This window comes from Panthera uncia (genome assembly GCF_023721935.1).
Source record: "Panthera uncia isolate 11264 chromosome C1 unlocalized genomic scaffold, Puncia_PCG_1.0 HiC_scaffold_4, whole genome shotgun sequence".
NCBI lineage: Eukaryota > Metazoa > Chordata > Mammalia > Carnivora > Felidae > Panthera > Panthera uncia.
This window is the reverse complement of record NW_026057585.1, coordinates 104181138-104193900: the sequence shown is the minus strand read 5'-3', so window position 1 is coordinate 104193900 and position 12763 is coordinate 104181138. Positions and strand designations below refer to the sequence as shown.

Below are 12763 nucleotides of genomic sequence, written 5' to 3'. Positions count from 1 at the left end.
GGCGGCGGCGGCGGGCGCAGGTGAACGACGGCGGCGCAGGTGTGCGGAGGGCGGCGGGCTCGGGCCTGAGGCAGGGGAGCAGATACCAACCGAACTGGACAGGTGGGCCTGGGCATCGCCAAGGGGCTAGACGCGGGAGGGGGCGGCCGAGGACTCGGCTTCCACGCCTCCCTGGACCCTGGGCTCTTGCTCAATCCTTGGGCCTCAGCTGGAGCTGGACCCGCCTAGGACTGGGGTCCCACTCTGCCCGAGCCCCGGGTCCCAGCCCGGCGCCACCCGGAGCTCCCGAGTCCCGGGTCCCAGCCCGGTGCCACCTGGAGCTCCCTTCCCGAACGAGACTTAGAGAGCTTCCTGAACAGGGCCTCGCTCCTGCCGGCTGGGCCTGGGGTGCCAGGGTGAGTGCCCCCTTCTCCTGTGGGGACCTTCAGCCTGCTGTCAGCCATGGAGCTGGGGTGCTCAGGCAGCTCTCCTGCCGAGACTTGATCTTGGGGCTGTGAGCTGACCCTGGGGAAGCCTTGGCCGTGCCCTGCATCACCTCCTCAGAGCTGGCAGGCTGCCTGCCCCGGCTGCACAGCCAATGTCCTTCCTGTTTCCAAGCTCTGAAAGGTTCCCAGCAGATCCTCTTGGCTGCTGGCTCAGGTTCTGGGGAGGAAGGCCAGGCCCACAGGATGTCTGGTGGCCAGGAACATAGCCCTGAAGGCTTCAGAGACCATCTGCTCAGTGGACAGAAGACAGGCCCTGAGAGAGGGGAGGGGCGTGCCGGAAGTCTCCAGAGCACCATTTTCCTGAGGCCAGGCACAGCTGTCCCCCACACCTGAAGACAGGGTGAGCTCATCTCTGGGGGCTCCGCCCAATGCCAAGCACGTGGCCCAACCCATGGGGCCTGCAGGGCCTCAGCAGCCACGAGACCCCAACAGATGCTCTTGGCAGCCTGGGTGGTAGACGGGGCAGGGCGTGCTGGCCCATTTCCCCAGAAATGAAGGACCAAGTCTTAAGACATTGAGTTACCTGCCCCCAGAGTGAAGACAGAACCTGCAAGGGCACCCAGGGCACCTAGCCCTGGCTAGGGTTCTTGCCACAGCTTGGGCAGCCTCCCTCCCTCCCTCCCGGAGAAGCCCTGCAGGGCTTCCAGCACTAGGGGCCCGGAACCCACAGGCCCAGTGGGGTGAGGGCTCATCCTGGATGGTGAGGTGCAGCTGAGTCCCCAGGGACCGTCAAAGCCCAACTGCAGTGCTGACCCTGGGTGCCCAGGACAGCAGAGGCTGGGTTGTCCAGTGGCACCCACTCAGTATGTGGGCACTTGAATGTTTATGGAGTGACTGCATTAACGTGAGCAGAATCTAGGGCAGAACTCTGGCCTGGGGCACTTCCGGAAGGTTCCCTGTGGCTGTCTTCAGAGTGTAGAAGGACCTTTGACCCAGCTGCCTTTCCGTGTGGGACCTGTACAGTTCCAGTAGGAAAAGATTGGTGTCTGTCTGTCCGGCAGTGCTGACTCTGTAGCCTCTGCTCTGGCTTTCAGGACGCAGCAGTGAGCAAGGAAGGACTCAGCCCACCTGGCCACCTTTCATGGCCCTCCTCCTCACTCTACTGTCTCTTTTTCCATAGTACTCATCTTTTTTTTGCTCACCGTGTTGGAATTTTCTGGTTTTGTTTCTGTCTGACAACCTCCCCAAGAATGTTGCCCTGATAGGCAGGGCTATTTGTCTCATGGGGCGTCCAAGTGCCTGGGAGAGCAATTGGCTCTGGGCAGGGACTCAGCAGGTGTTTCTGCAACTGGCAAAAACAGGTGCTCTGGTGAGAGACAAGCAAGAAATGAGCAGGAACACAGGCTGCAGGTGAGATCGGCACAGCGATGGTGCAAGCCAAGTGACACGACAGGGCCACGCTGACATCTGTGGGCACGTGTTCCGGGCAAAGGGCAGCTTCAGGTCACTGAGTTCAAGCTTGTGGCCCAAGCAGAGTGAAGCAGGCTCCAGGGGAGAAGGGGCCTGGCCGGGGGATGGATCCCACTCTGGGCTTTCTTGGGGGGGTGGGGGGGCAGCGGGATCCCAGCTGTTGCTTTCTGCCCCTCCCCCCACCCTGAAGTAATGACTCAGGGAGCGAGCTGACTCACAGGGACACAACCCCCCCGCCAGCCTGGCTCCCTGTGTGTTTCAGCGTGTGTTGGAAAATGGGCGACCTGGAGTCGGACTTCAACCTGAAAGTTGTCTTAGTCAGTTTCAAGCAGTGTCTCAACGAGAAGGAGGAGGTGCTGCTGGATCACTACCTCGCTGGCTGGAGGGGGCTGGTCAGGTACATTCAGGGGCACTGCCCTGTGGGCCCCCACACAAAGGTGGGGCCTTTCTGGCCACACTTCCCGCATGCTATGCTATGCACTGTGCACACCAGGCTCCTGCCTGCCCGGAACTGGTCAGCCGTTCTCGTTCGCCACCTGGCTGGCAGCGCCGAACCTTACCACGCCTGCTGGCACGTGGACATGTACCCCAGGAGGTGGGGGGAAGTCTCCCCTGCACCCGGGGCTGAGCTCCTGCTTCCCCTCGAGCAGGTTCCTGAACAGCCTGGGTGCCATCTTCTCCTTCATCTCTAAGGATGTCACCACAAAGCTACAGATCATGGAGCGTCTGTGCAGCGGCCCACAGCAGGAGCACTACAGCAGCCTGCAGTCCATGGTGGCCTACGAGGTGGGCAACCGGCTGGTGGACCTCGAGCGTCGTTCCCAGCACCCCGACTCAGGCTGCCGGACGGTGCTCCGGCTGCACCGCGCCCTGCGCTGGCTGCAGCTCTTCCTGGAAGGTCTGCGCACCAGCCCCGAGGACGCGCGTACTGCCGTGCTCTGCACCGACTCCTACAACGCCTCTCTGGCTGCCTACCACCCCTGGATCATCCGCCGGGCCGTCACCGTGGCCTTCTGTACGTTGCCCACACGCAAGGTCTTCCTGGAGGCCATGAACGTGGGGTCCCCAGAGCAGGCTGTGGAAATGCTGGGCGAGGCCCTGCCCTTCATTGAGCGTGTCTACGATGTCTCCCAGAAACTCTACACTGAGCATTCCCTGCTGAACCTGCCCTGAGGGCCAGCGGGTGAGGTGGGGCATGTTTCTCCTTTCCAGAGCTGGGCTGGGGCAGCCAGGACCCATCAGGCCCACCGTGGGGATTTGCGGGTGCCCCAGGAATGGGAAATACGCTTTCCCCTGCCAGCTGAGCTACGGGCCCAGCATAGCCCGCTCGGGCTGAGCTTCTGGGCTGCGGCATGGGGGCCGTGACAGAGAAGGCAAGCCCTGGCCATCGCTCCTCCTTGTTGCCTTGCTCTGCCCAAGGGCACCTTGGCTTCACCCTCCACCAGGTTACACGTGTGCAACCAGGCCTTGCCCGCATGGGTAAAGTGCCGAAGGCGGGAGGGTAAGGGCAGTATCCGTGTTCGTGCAAAACCCTGAAAAGCTGCCCCCTGCCTGTGAGCCAAGTGTGTGAAATGGGGCGAAGTCACAGGTCCCCACAGTGCAGAGACTTCATCCTGCTTGCCAGCAAACTCACCCAGCAGGTGCTTCTCTGTCCCTGGCCCGTCTCGGTGTCAGGCCCTGGGTGCAGTGCCTAGGTCCAGGCGCCCGGGCCCCTCCACACGGGGTTGGCTGTCCCCAGGACAGGGATGGCACCCCTGGGCGGCAGTGGACAGGCCCTCTCCCTGTCCCTCACCTCCTTGTTAGCCAGGGTCCCACATGTCCTCAGCGGCAGCATGCAGGAGCCAAAGCCCTGAGCGGAGGCCTGCCCTGCCTCTAGTTCTGCACACTTAGCAGCTGCCCCCTGCAGCCACCCTGTCATCCAGGTGCTCCCCCAGGCAGCTGCCTGTGAGTCTGCACAGCACACCTCCAAAGCTCTAGAGAGCCCATGACTCTGCTGGTCCAGTTCTGGCCTCTCCCTCCCCGTCATCCAACAAGATGCTGCATTCCGTCCTCCCCGTCCCCACAGAGCTCAGGAGACCCGGGGTGATATGGCACACGGAGAGAGCCTGGACCCTTTTGCCCAGCTGACAGGCCAGCCGTCACCAGACACTTGGGGGCCTAGCGTCTCCTACTGGCTCTTCACTGTGAGCTCAGGGCCCTCAATGCCAAGGGGACTGTACCCACCATACGGAGATGTGCGTAAGTGTGAACTTGCAGAGACCCTGGGAAAGTGTGATACGGGTGATGGATTTTCAAACATCAATAAATTCCCCTTCTAGAGCAGGCGGTACGCTCCGGGACGGGGGCTGTTTGCTGCGTCGAGCACTGGCTTACTGAAGGGGAGACGTGACCCCGTGGGGGCTTAGGCCCCACTGCCAGGTTCACAGGGCAGTGGCAACCAAGGGGACACGTGGCATGTCTCGGCCAGCAGGGGGCAGGGACATGCTGCCCATCTGTCCTTGTGCAGGCTTTAGCTTGCCCCCCACCCCGAGCCCCCGCCGAGGTCCACATTATCCCCATTTTGTAGTTGAGAAAACAATCGCACGAGGGCCTGGGTTGGAAGGGCAGGTCTGAGGCCAACGACACAGCTTGTAAGGAGAACGTGGAAGGGGAGCCGCCTTGTGCCACACGGTGGTTGGGACGGAAAGAGAACACGTATCAGACCCGAACAGCGGTGTCCCGTGCCACCTCCGCCACCTCCGGGTCTGCTGCTTCACCCTGTCCAGCACTACCCTAGACCCAGTAGGGACCGCAGCACCGTGTGGTGCCAGAGCCTGCGAGGACGGCCTGGGGTCCGCGAGGACCAGAGAGCCAGTGCTGCACGTATGTGCACACACGCGCATGCAAATGTTCAGGCGCCACACACTGCATACGTGTCATGCGTTTGTGTGTGTGGTGTGTGCAAGTACAGCGCATCAAGTGTGTGTTCTGCACGTGTGTGCACGTCCCGAGAGCACCATGCAGCGGGGGCCCTCCCCACAGGCAGCAAAGACCAGATGCCAGACCACCTCCTATAAACATCTGCCAGGCCCCAGCCAGGGTGGGGTCCACCTGCAGCTCTCCCACTCCACTCCGGGGACGTCTGCAGCCTCCCCCAGTTCTTCTGGGTGCCTAATGGGCACATCCACCCCTGAGCCTGGTGTCAGGTCCCCAGGCGCCCAGAGGCTAAGTAGGAATGCTGGCAATCCACTGAGGCTCCCCTGCACACACCTGGTGCTGACCCAGCTTCAGAGGCCCATTTGGTTATGGCCTTTCCTCCCTCATTTGCATGCACTGTCCTGCAGGCCCAGCTGTGACCTTTGTCCCCAGAGGGAGGCACCTGCTGTGTCAAGAGCCTAGGCTCGGTGTGGGCACAGCCAGGCTCAGGGTCCCCAAAGTTTCCAGGCCTCAGACACTTAGCAGAGCAACAGCCCAGACCTTCCAGTTGCACTGTTCCCACCTTGGGGCCCTCCCCACCCCAGCCACAGGGTGGAGACCAAGCTGGCGGGCTGGTCTGTCCCCTGAGGCTGTAGATGGAGTTCCCCACCCCTGGCTGCTAACAGCCCTCTCCAGGGCTGGAGACAGATGTTTCTGTACCTACTCCTCGGGGCACTGGCACCTCCTACAGCCAGCTGGAGACCCCAGGACCCTCTCCCAGAGACATCCTGAGTGTTCTCCCTCCCTTCCGGGAATGGGGTGGGTGCAGAGCGGTTTGGGCACAGGCAGGTAACAAGATCATGGTCCGTGGTTGCTCAGCCAGAGAGCCTGGTTGTGACATCAGGACCAAAGAGTCCAGGGGCGCCTGGGTGGCGCAGTCGGTTAAGTGTCCGACTTCAGCCAGGTCACGATCTCGCGGTCCGTGAGTTCGAGCCCCGCGTCAGGCTCTGGGCTGATGGCTCGGAGCCTGGAGCCTGTTTCCGATTCTGTGTCTCCCTCTCTCTCTGCCCCTCCCCCGTTCATGCTCTGTCTCTCTCTGTCCCAAAATAAATAAAAAAACGTTGAAAAAAAAAATTTAAAAAAAAAAAAAAAAGTCCAGAGAGTTGCAAACCTACTGGGCGGGGAATCAAGGGTGTCTCCAGGGGCCCCCCGGGCTCATCAGGTGCAGACAGGCGAGGACTTTGCTAAGCAAATTCCCTGCACACACCCTACCCCACTTCATCATATCTGGGGCCCCCACCCTGTTCTCTCATTTGCCATCCCTGCCATGCCCGGCCTCGCTCTCCTGGGCCTCACGGCTCTCCTGGGCCTCACGGCTCTCTTGGACCATGGGGAGGGCGCAACGTTGTGCTTGTCACAGCAGCTCAGGATGCAGGGGGACTATATGCTGGGTGGGCTCTTCCCTCTGGGCTCTGCCGAGGGTACAGGTCTTGGCGACAGGCTGCAGCCCAATGCTACCGTGTGCACCAGGTAGGAATGCAGGGAGTGGGGAGCGAGGCTGGGAGTGGCTCGGGTTGGGGGTGCTCCTGAGTGGGGATGAGGTGTCAGCCACCCGCAGCCCTGTGTGGCCCCAGGTTCTCGTCTCTGGGCCTGCTCTGGGCACTGGCCGTGAAGATGGCGGTGGAGGAGATCAACAACGGGTCTGCCCTGCTGCCCGGGCTGCACCTGGGCTATGACCTCTTTGACACGTGTTCAGAGCCCACGGTGGCCATGAAGCCCAGCCTCATGTTCATGGCCAAAGCAGGCAGCTGCAACATTGCCGCCTACTGCAATTACACACAGTACCAGCCCCGCGTGCTGGCCGTCATCGGGCCCCACTCATCCGAGCTCGCCCTCGTCACCGGCAAGTTCTTCAGCTTCTTCCTTGTGCCTCAGGTGCGCACCCCCCCCACCTCTCCCGGTGCCACCCACCCCCACTGGCCCTGCCCACCGGGGCCCCCACATCAGGAGGTGCGTCCCGGCCGCTGCAGGTCAGCTACGGCGCCAGCACCGACCGGCTGAGCAACCGGGAGATCTTCCCGTCCTTCTTCCGCACGGTGCCCAGCGACCAAGTGCAGGTGGCGGCCATGGTGGAGCTGCTGCAGGAGCTCGGATGGAACTGGGTGGCGGCGGTGGGTAGTGACGACGAGTATGGCCGGCAGGGCCTGAGCCTCTTCTCCGGCCTGGCCAACGCCAGGGGCATCTGCATCGCGCATGAGGGCCTGGTGCCACTGCCACCAGGCAGCCTGCGGCTGGGCGCCCTACGGGGCCTGCTGCGCCAGGTGAACCAGAGCAGCGTGCAGGTGGTGGTGCTGTTCTCCTCCGCCCACGCGGCCCGCACCCTCTTCAGCTACAGCATCCGCTGCAAGCTCTCACCCAAGGTGTGGGTGGCCAGTGAGGCCTGGCTGACCTCAGACCTGGTCATGACGCTGCCCGGCATGCCTGGGGTGGGCACCGTGCTGGGCTTCCTGCAGCAGGGCGCCCCGATGCCGGAGTTCCCATCCTACGTGCGGACCCGCCTGGCCCTGGCCGCTGACCCTGCCTTCTGCGCCTCGCTGGACGCTGAACAGCCAGGCCTGGAGGAGCACGTGGTGGGGCCACGCTGCCCCCAATGTGACCACGTCACGCTAGAGAACCTATCTGCGGGGCTGCTGCACCACCAGACCTTCGCTGCCTACGCGGCTGTGTATGGCGTGGCCCAGGCCCTTCACAACACCCTGCGCTGCAATGCCTCGGGCTGCCCCAGGCGGGAGCCTGTGCGGCCCTGGCAGGTAAGGCCGAGGAGCCCCCACCCTCCCGAGAGCGGGGGAATTTCAGTGGGGAATCTGGGCTGGCGGCAGCTCCGGCCGGCCGGGCCCGGCCCCACCCACCTGCTCCAACGCACCCGTCAGCTCCTAGAGAACATGTACAACGTGAGCTTCCGTGCTCGCGGCCTGGCACTGCAGTTCGACGCCAGCGGGAACGTGAACGTGGATTACGACCTGAAACTGTGGGTGTGGCAGGACCCGACGCCCAAGCTGCGCACCGTAGGCACCTTCAAGGGCCGCCTGGAGCTCTGGCGCTCTCAGATGTGCTGGCACACGCCGGGGAAGCAGGTGAGCACTGGGTGGCCGGTCCCCAGCTGCACAGCAGCTTTCCCCTCAGCCGGGAGAGAGCTCTGGCCCTGCCTGGGGCGCAGTGGGGGACCGTCCGCGGGTCCTGGGCGGGGGGTGCACCAAGCTGAGCACAGCCCGAGCCCCGAGGCCCTATGCCAGCAGCCCGTGTCCCAGTGCTCCCGGCAGTGCAAGGAGGGCCAGGTGCGCCGCGTGAAGGGCTTCCACTCTTGCTGTTACGACTGCGTGGACTGCAAGGCGGGCAGTTATCAGCGCAACCCAGGTGAGCACCTCCCTGAGGCTGAGCAGGGGCGGGGACCCACACGGTCTCACGTCCTGGCTCCAAGTCCAACTCTGAGGCCACGGCAGGTGGGAGTGTGGTGGCAGAGCCCGTCCCCCCAGTGCCCCCTCTCTCCTCTCACACCACAGATGACCTCCTCTGCACCCAGTGTGACCAGGACCAGTGGTCCCCAGACCGGAGCACACGCTGCTTCCCCCGCAAGCCCATGTTCCTGGCATGGGGGGAGCCAGCTGTGCTGCTACTGCTCGCGCTGCTGGCGCTGGCGCTGGGCCTGGCGCTGGCGGCCCTGGGGCTCTTCCTCTGGCACTCGGACAGCCCGCTGGTTCAGGCCTCAGGTGGGCCACGGGCCTGCTTTGGCCTGGCCTGCCTGGGCCTGGTCTGCCTCAGTGTCCTCCTGTTCCCTGGCCAGCCAGGCCCTGCCAGTTGCCTGGCCCAGCAGCCACTGTTCCACCTCCCACTCACTGGCTGCCTGAGCACGCTTTTCCTGCAAGCGGCCGAGATATTTGTGGGGTCGGAGCTGCCACCAAGCTGGGCTGAGAAGATGCGTGGCCACCTGCGGGGGCCCTGGGCCTGGCTGGTGGTGCTGCTTGCTATGCTGGCAGAAGCCGCATTGTGTGCCTGGTACCTGGTAGCCTTCCCGCCAGAGGTGGTGACGGACTGGCGGGTACTGCCCACAGAGGCGCTGGTGCACTGCCACGTGCACTCCTGGATCAGCTTCGGCCTGGTGCATGCCACTAACGCCATGCTGGCCTTCCTCTGCTTCCTGGGCACTTTCCTGGTGCAGAGCCGGCCAGGCCGCTACAATGGTGCCCGCGGCCTCACCTTTGCCATGCTGGCCTACTTCATCACCTGGATCTCCTTTGTGCCCCTCTTTGCCAATGTGCACGTGGCCTACCAGCCTGCCGTGCAGATGGGCGCCATCCTCCTCTGTGCCCTGGGTATCCTAGCCACCTTCCACCTGCCCAAGTGCTACCTGCTGCTGCAGCGGCCGGAGCTCAACACCCCTGAGTTCTTCCTGGAAGACAATGCCAGAGCACAGGGCAGCAGTTGGGGGCAGGGGAGGCGAGAATCGGGGCAAAAACAAGTGACACCTGATCCAGTGACCTCACCGCAGTGAGCCTACTAGACTTAGTTGAGATGCCCCCAAACTGAGTTCTTATGAAGCAACCCAGACAGTACCTCAACTGCTGAGACCACCCCCAGTTCTAGATCTTGACAGCAGGCGGACTGCTGACCTGGATGCCACAATGATCCTTGGGCCTGCAGCACTCAGGAAGGTCCTCAGCACCCACCTGGGGCCCCAGAGAGACTCTGCCCCTGTCCCAGCCAAGCCCTGGCCAGGGCCTACCCAGGTGATCCAGCCCCACTGTTCCAGAATAAAGCCAACAAAAGTTTCCTCGGGGCTCCTTAGCTCAGGCCAAGAGCTCAGGAAGGCCCCTAGCCAGACCACCTGAAGGCCAAGCTGGGCATCATTTGCCTGGCCAGGCCCACCCTGGAGACCCCAGCCAGCACCTCAAGCATCACAGGGGTGGGAGGTTGGTGGGTGGTGGTCAGCTGTGCTGACTCCTCCGCAGAGGCATGTGACAGACCGTGGTTCCCAGAGTGGTGCAGGAATAGTGAGCAGGGCAGAAGCCCATTTAGTGGGGGAGGGAGACACCCAAACTCTTCCCCTCCCTGGCCCAACCCAAGCGGGTAAAATGGGGTCAGCCGCCACCAGCACCGTGGACAGAGCCCAGGCAGGGTGGTGGTGGGACTCAGCACCAAGGCCAGCACCCACGACGAAGACCCCTGGAGCCGGGAGGCAGCACCACGGACAGAACACCAGCCACCAGGACGCTGCTGGCAGCCAGCACCGGGGACAGAGCCTTGTGGCTGACCGGGAACCCAGAGCGCAGCACCTGGCCAGTCCTGGGTCAGCTCTTAGCCAGGCCCTGGGGAGGCTGGACAAGTCTTCTAAGGTACCCCGGCAGGAGAGAAGAGACAGTCCACACGTCAGTCCCATAAAATTAAATGCTTTTTAGTCTTTAAAATAGCATTTACACAGAAGCAGCTCTATTAACTATCTGGACGGACACTCTGACTTGATACAGTATCTACAGCGCAGATGTGTGCAGGCCAGAAACGCCAGGAAGGAAGCGGCGTGAGTGGGTGGGCAGTCACCTGAGGACAGCAAGGAAGGGTGGGCTGCCTACCCCCTCTCCCCCAGACCCTGCCCCTGCAGCAGCTGCGTGCATCTGTGCCCTCTGCCCCTCAGGGTCACATCCCCACCACTGCTAGCTCAAACACATGCCTCTCCTGTCTCTCCCTCACCAACCCTCCCACTTTCAGACACAACCTGTGTCCCTGCATTCAGTCTGAGTCCCGGGGGCAGGGGGGCAGCTGACCTGGCCACCACCTTCCCCAGGGCACACAGGCCAGACAATAAATAAATAAATTAGATCCCTATCCTGGGCATCCACAGAAGAGCCTGGGGGCTCTGATTCCACCTTTGAGGGGTCCGACCCAGCCCAGGAGAGAGTGGTGGGGCCTGTGTCCTGGGCAAACAGGGGGCCCAGGGCCAGCAGCTACTTCTCAGCTTAGTCTGAAGCCCTGTGCATGGCTCTGTGGGCAAGTGGGAGTCCCAGAGGCACTCCAAGGGCACCGGGAGGTGGAGGACCCTCACCAGGGTCTGCATGGACACAAGGCGCTCTGAACAGCAATGTGCAGGCCACCGAGTCCAGATCGTGGTGGTCTGGGCTGCCCTCCGCCCATCCCCCCAGCCTGCTCCCACTCTCTGTCCAGGCCTGGGCCCCAAGACATGGCCCCTTGTGTGCCCCAGAGCACAGGCTGGCTTGAGGCAGGACAGCCACCAATAAGGCAAGCCCACACAAGCTCCAGGGGCAGTGCCCGTGCAGGAACGGCCAGGACCACCAGCTCCCCTACCATGGGGCCCAGCTGAAGGCACTCTCTCCTCGGTCACATGATGTCAACAAAAAATTCACAGGGGTTTCCCATGGCCTTCTGGAAGGACTGGCGGCTGCCCGTCAGCTCTGGAGGAACAGCAGCCAGCTCCCGGACGGGCGGCCCCCCAGGCGGCCCCCCCCACCGCCGAGTATGCCTTTGTCAGGGGGTACAGTGGGGGGAGCCCCGGGGCGGCAGCCGAGGCCTGACTGTGTGGGCTGCTGCCCCGGCTGAGCTGACTAGCCGGACGCTCCCTCCAGCCGCTGCCAGCGACCCCACTCGGTGCTGCATGGTCCGACTCGCTGCCACTGCCTCCGGCTCCAGCCGCCCGGCGCTCCTTCTCGCGGCCCAGTGCCCGCCGGCTGCTGCCGCCGGCGCTCCGGGTGGACCCACTGCTTTTGCTTCCTGGAGTCAAGGAGCGGAGGGAGGAACGAGATGGCGTGAGGCCGTGCCACTCCCAGGACAACCGGGCGTTGCCAGGGCAACCAGGGGCAGAGCCTGGTGGTCTCAAGCAGGGTGGGTGGGAGGGGGGCAGCCATGCAGACAGGAGGGCAGGGCCGACCCCACTCAGAGAAGCCAGAGCAGCTGCAGCAGCACGGGGCGGGGGGGGGGGGGGGGGGGGGGGGGGGGGGCGCAGGGCGAGCGGCGGCAGGCAGGGACACTCCGGGGCCAGCACAGTGCCTCCTCTCACCCCAATGCCTGACCTTGCAGCTGAGGACCTGAGGCACCAGTGAGGCCCTGTGTGCCTGGTGCTCCCATCGGCCATCCTGGGCCCCCCCCACACACAAAGACCCGCCTTCCGTCCAGCCCCAAGGCCCTGGCCAGCTACTCAGCTCAGCCCCCGTCCTGGGCTCCCAGGAAGAGCGGGGAGCCTGAGAAGGCCAGCTGGCTGGGAACATGCCGAGAGGGACGCCGGGCAGGACCCTGGCTTACCGGCCCGGAGGGTCCACTCCGCTAGTCCTTCAGTCTAAGGCTTGCTCAGCACAAAGCAAGGGATAGCATGAGTCACACAGCAGGCCCAGCCTGGTCACCCTTCCCGCCCACAGGGGCATGCCGCCACCAGCTGGGCCTATCCAGGGTCCACAGGCACCCAACACAGCTTCCCCTTGGGCACCACTGCCCTCTGACTTGCTCTCCTCTCTCTCCCACCCCTTTCTGGGTCTACTGGGCTGGCTGCCTGACCTCTCTCTCCTGGTCTCAGCGACACAGACAGCCTCAGGCCACTCCTCCAACAAGCCCCTCCTCAGCTCTCCACACATCCCAGAGTGGATGCGCAGTTGTCTGTGAAAGTGTCCCCTCTGGCTCCCTGCTGGGCTGCAGGTGCCGCGGCGAGGGTGGGGGAGGTCTGTCCTCCACTGTGTCCCAGGGCCCCTCCACCGCCCTTTTCCGAGTCATCTCCCGGCCTTTTGCTTCTGCCACACCTGGACCACCAGCCCCTCCCGCACACACACAACCACCGAAGTCTGCAGGGTTCGCCCCGTCCCCCTCAGCCACTCACCCCTTCCAGAAGGAGCACGCCCAGGGCCTCAACACAGAGCAGGCAGGAGCACACAGGGCGGGGGGGGGGGGGGGGGGGGGGGGGGGGGGGCAGGGGGGGGGGG

General features: G+C 63.7%; 3 protein-coding genes across 5 annotated transcripts in view; 2 read left to right on the top strand and 1 right to left on the bottom strand.

Annotated features, from left to right (window-relative positions):
* The first annotated feature begins 19 nt into the window (after positions 1-19).
* On the top strand, positions 20-4214 carry CPTP (ceramide-1-phosphate transfer protein). 3 transcript variants are annotated; one of them, XM_049618306.1, is made up of 4 exons: positions 20-102; positions 2158-2292; positions 2546-3078; positions 3961-4214. In XM_049618306.1, the coding sequence occupies exons 2-3, from the start codon at positions 2171-2173 to the stop codon at positions 3066-3068; spliced, it is 645 nt and encodes a 214-aa protein (XP_049474263.1). In that variant the 5' UTR covers positions 20-102; positions 2158-2170; the 3' UTR covers positions 3069-3078; positions 3961-4214. The 3 variants fall into 3 exon arrangements, with proteins under 3 accessions (XP_049474263.1, XP_049474262.1, XP_049474264.1); XM_049618305.1 differs by having other exon boundaries at positions 2136-2292; XM_049618307.1 differs by lacking the exon at positions 20-102 and having other exon boundaries at positions 109-2292; positions 2546-3083.
* A 1725-nt stretch (positions 4215-5939) lies between these two features.
* On the top strand, positions 5940-10132 carry TAS1R3 (taste 1 receptor member 3). Its single transcript, XM_049618309.1, has 4 exons — positions 5940-6320; positions 6425-6725; positions 6821-8204; positions 8351-10132. The coding sequence occupies exons 1-4, from the start codon at positions 6118-6120 to the stop codon at positions 9337-9339; spliced, it is 2877 nt and encodes a 958-aa protein (XP_049474266.1). The 5' UTR covers positions 5940-6117; the 3' UTR covers positions 9340-10132.
* Positions 10133-10476: 344 nt separating this feature from the next.
* Positions 10477-12763, bottom strand: part of DVL1 (dishevelled segment polarity protein 1) — an 11575-nt gene continuing 9288 nt past the window's right edge. The window contains 2 exon segments of the mRNA XM_049618304.1: positions 10477-11303; positions 11305-11567. Of these exon segments, the coding sequence (XP_049474261.1) occupies positions 11178-11303; positions 11305-11567 (389 nt within the window). The 3' untranslated portion in view covers positions 10477-11177.

Bases quoted from the DNA above. Each gene is read 5' to 3' on its own strand.
- CPTP (XM_049618306.1), top strand. From the start codon at position 2,171: ATGGGCGACCTGGAGTCGGACTTCAACCTGAAAGTTGTCTTAGTCAGT. The intron at 2,293-2,545 runs GTACATTCAGGG...CCCCTCGAGCAG, and splicing joins GGCTGGAGGGGGCTGGTCAG to GTTCCTGAACAGCCTGGGTG.
- TAS1R3 (XM_049618309.1), top strand. From the start codon at position 6,118: ATGCCCGGCCTCGCTCTCCTGGGCCTCACGGCTCTCCTGGGCCTCACG. The intron at 6,321-6,424 runs GTAGGAATGCAG...GTGTGGCCCCAG, and splicing joins AATGCTACCGTGTGCACCAG to GTTCTCGTCTCTGGGCCTGC. The intron at 6,726-6,820 runs GTGCGCACCCCC...CGGCCGCTGCAG, and splicing joins GCTTCTTCCTTGTGCCTCAG to GTCAGCTACGGCGCCAGCAC.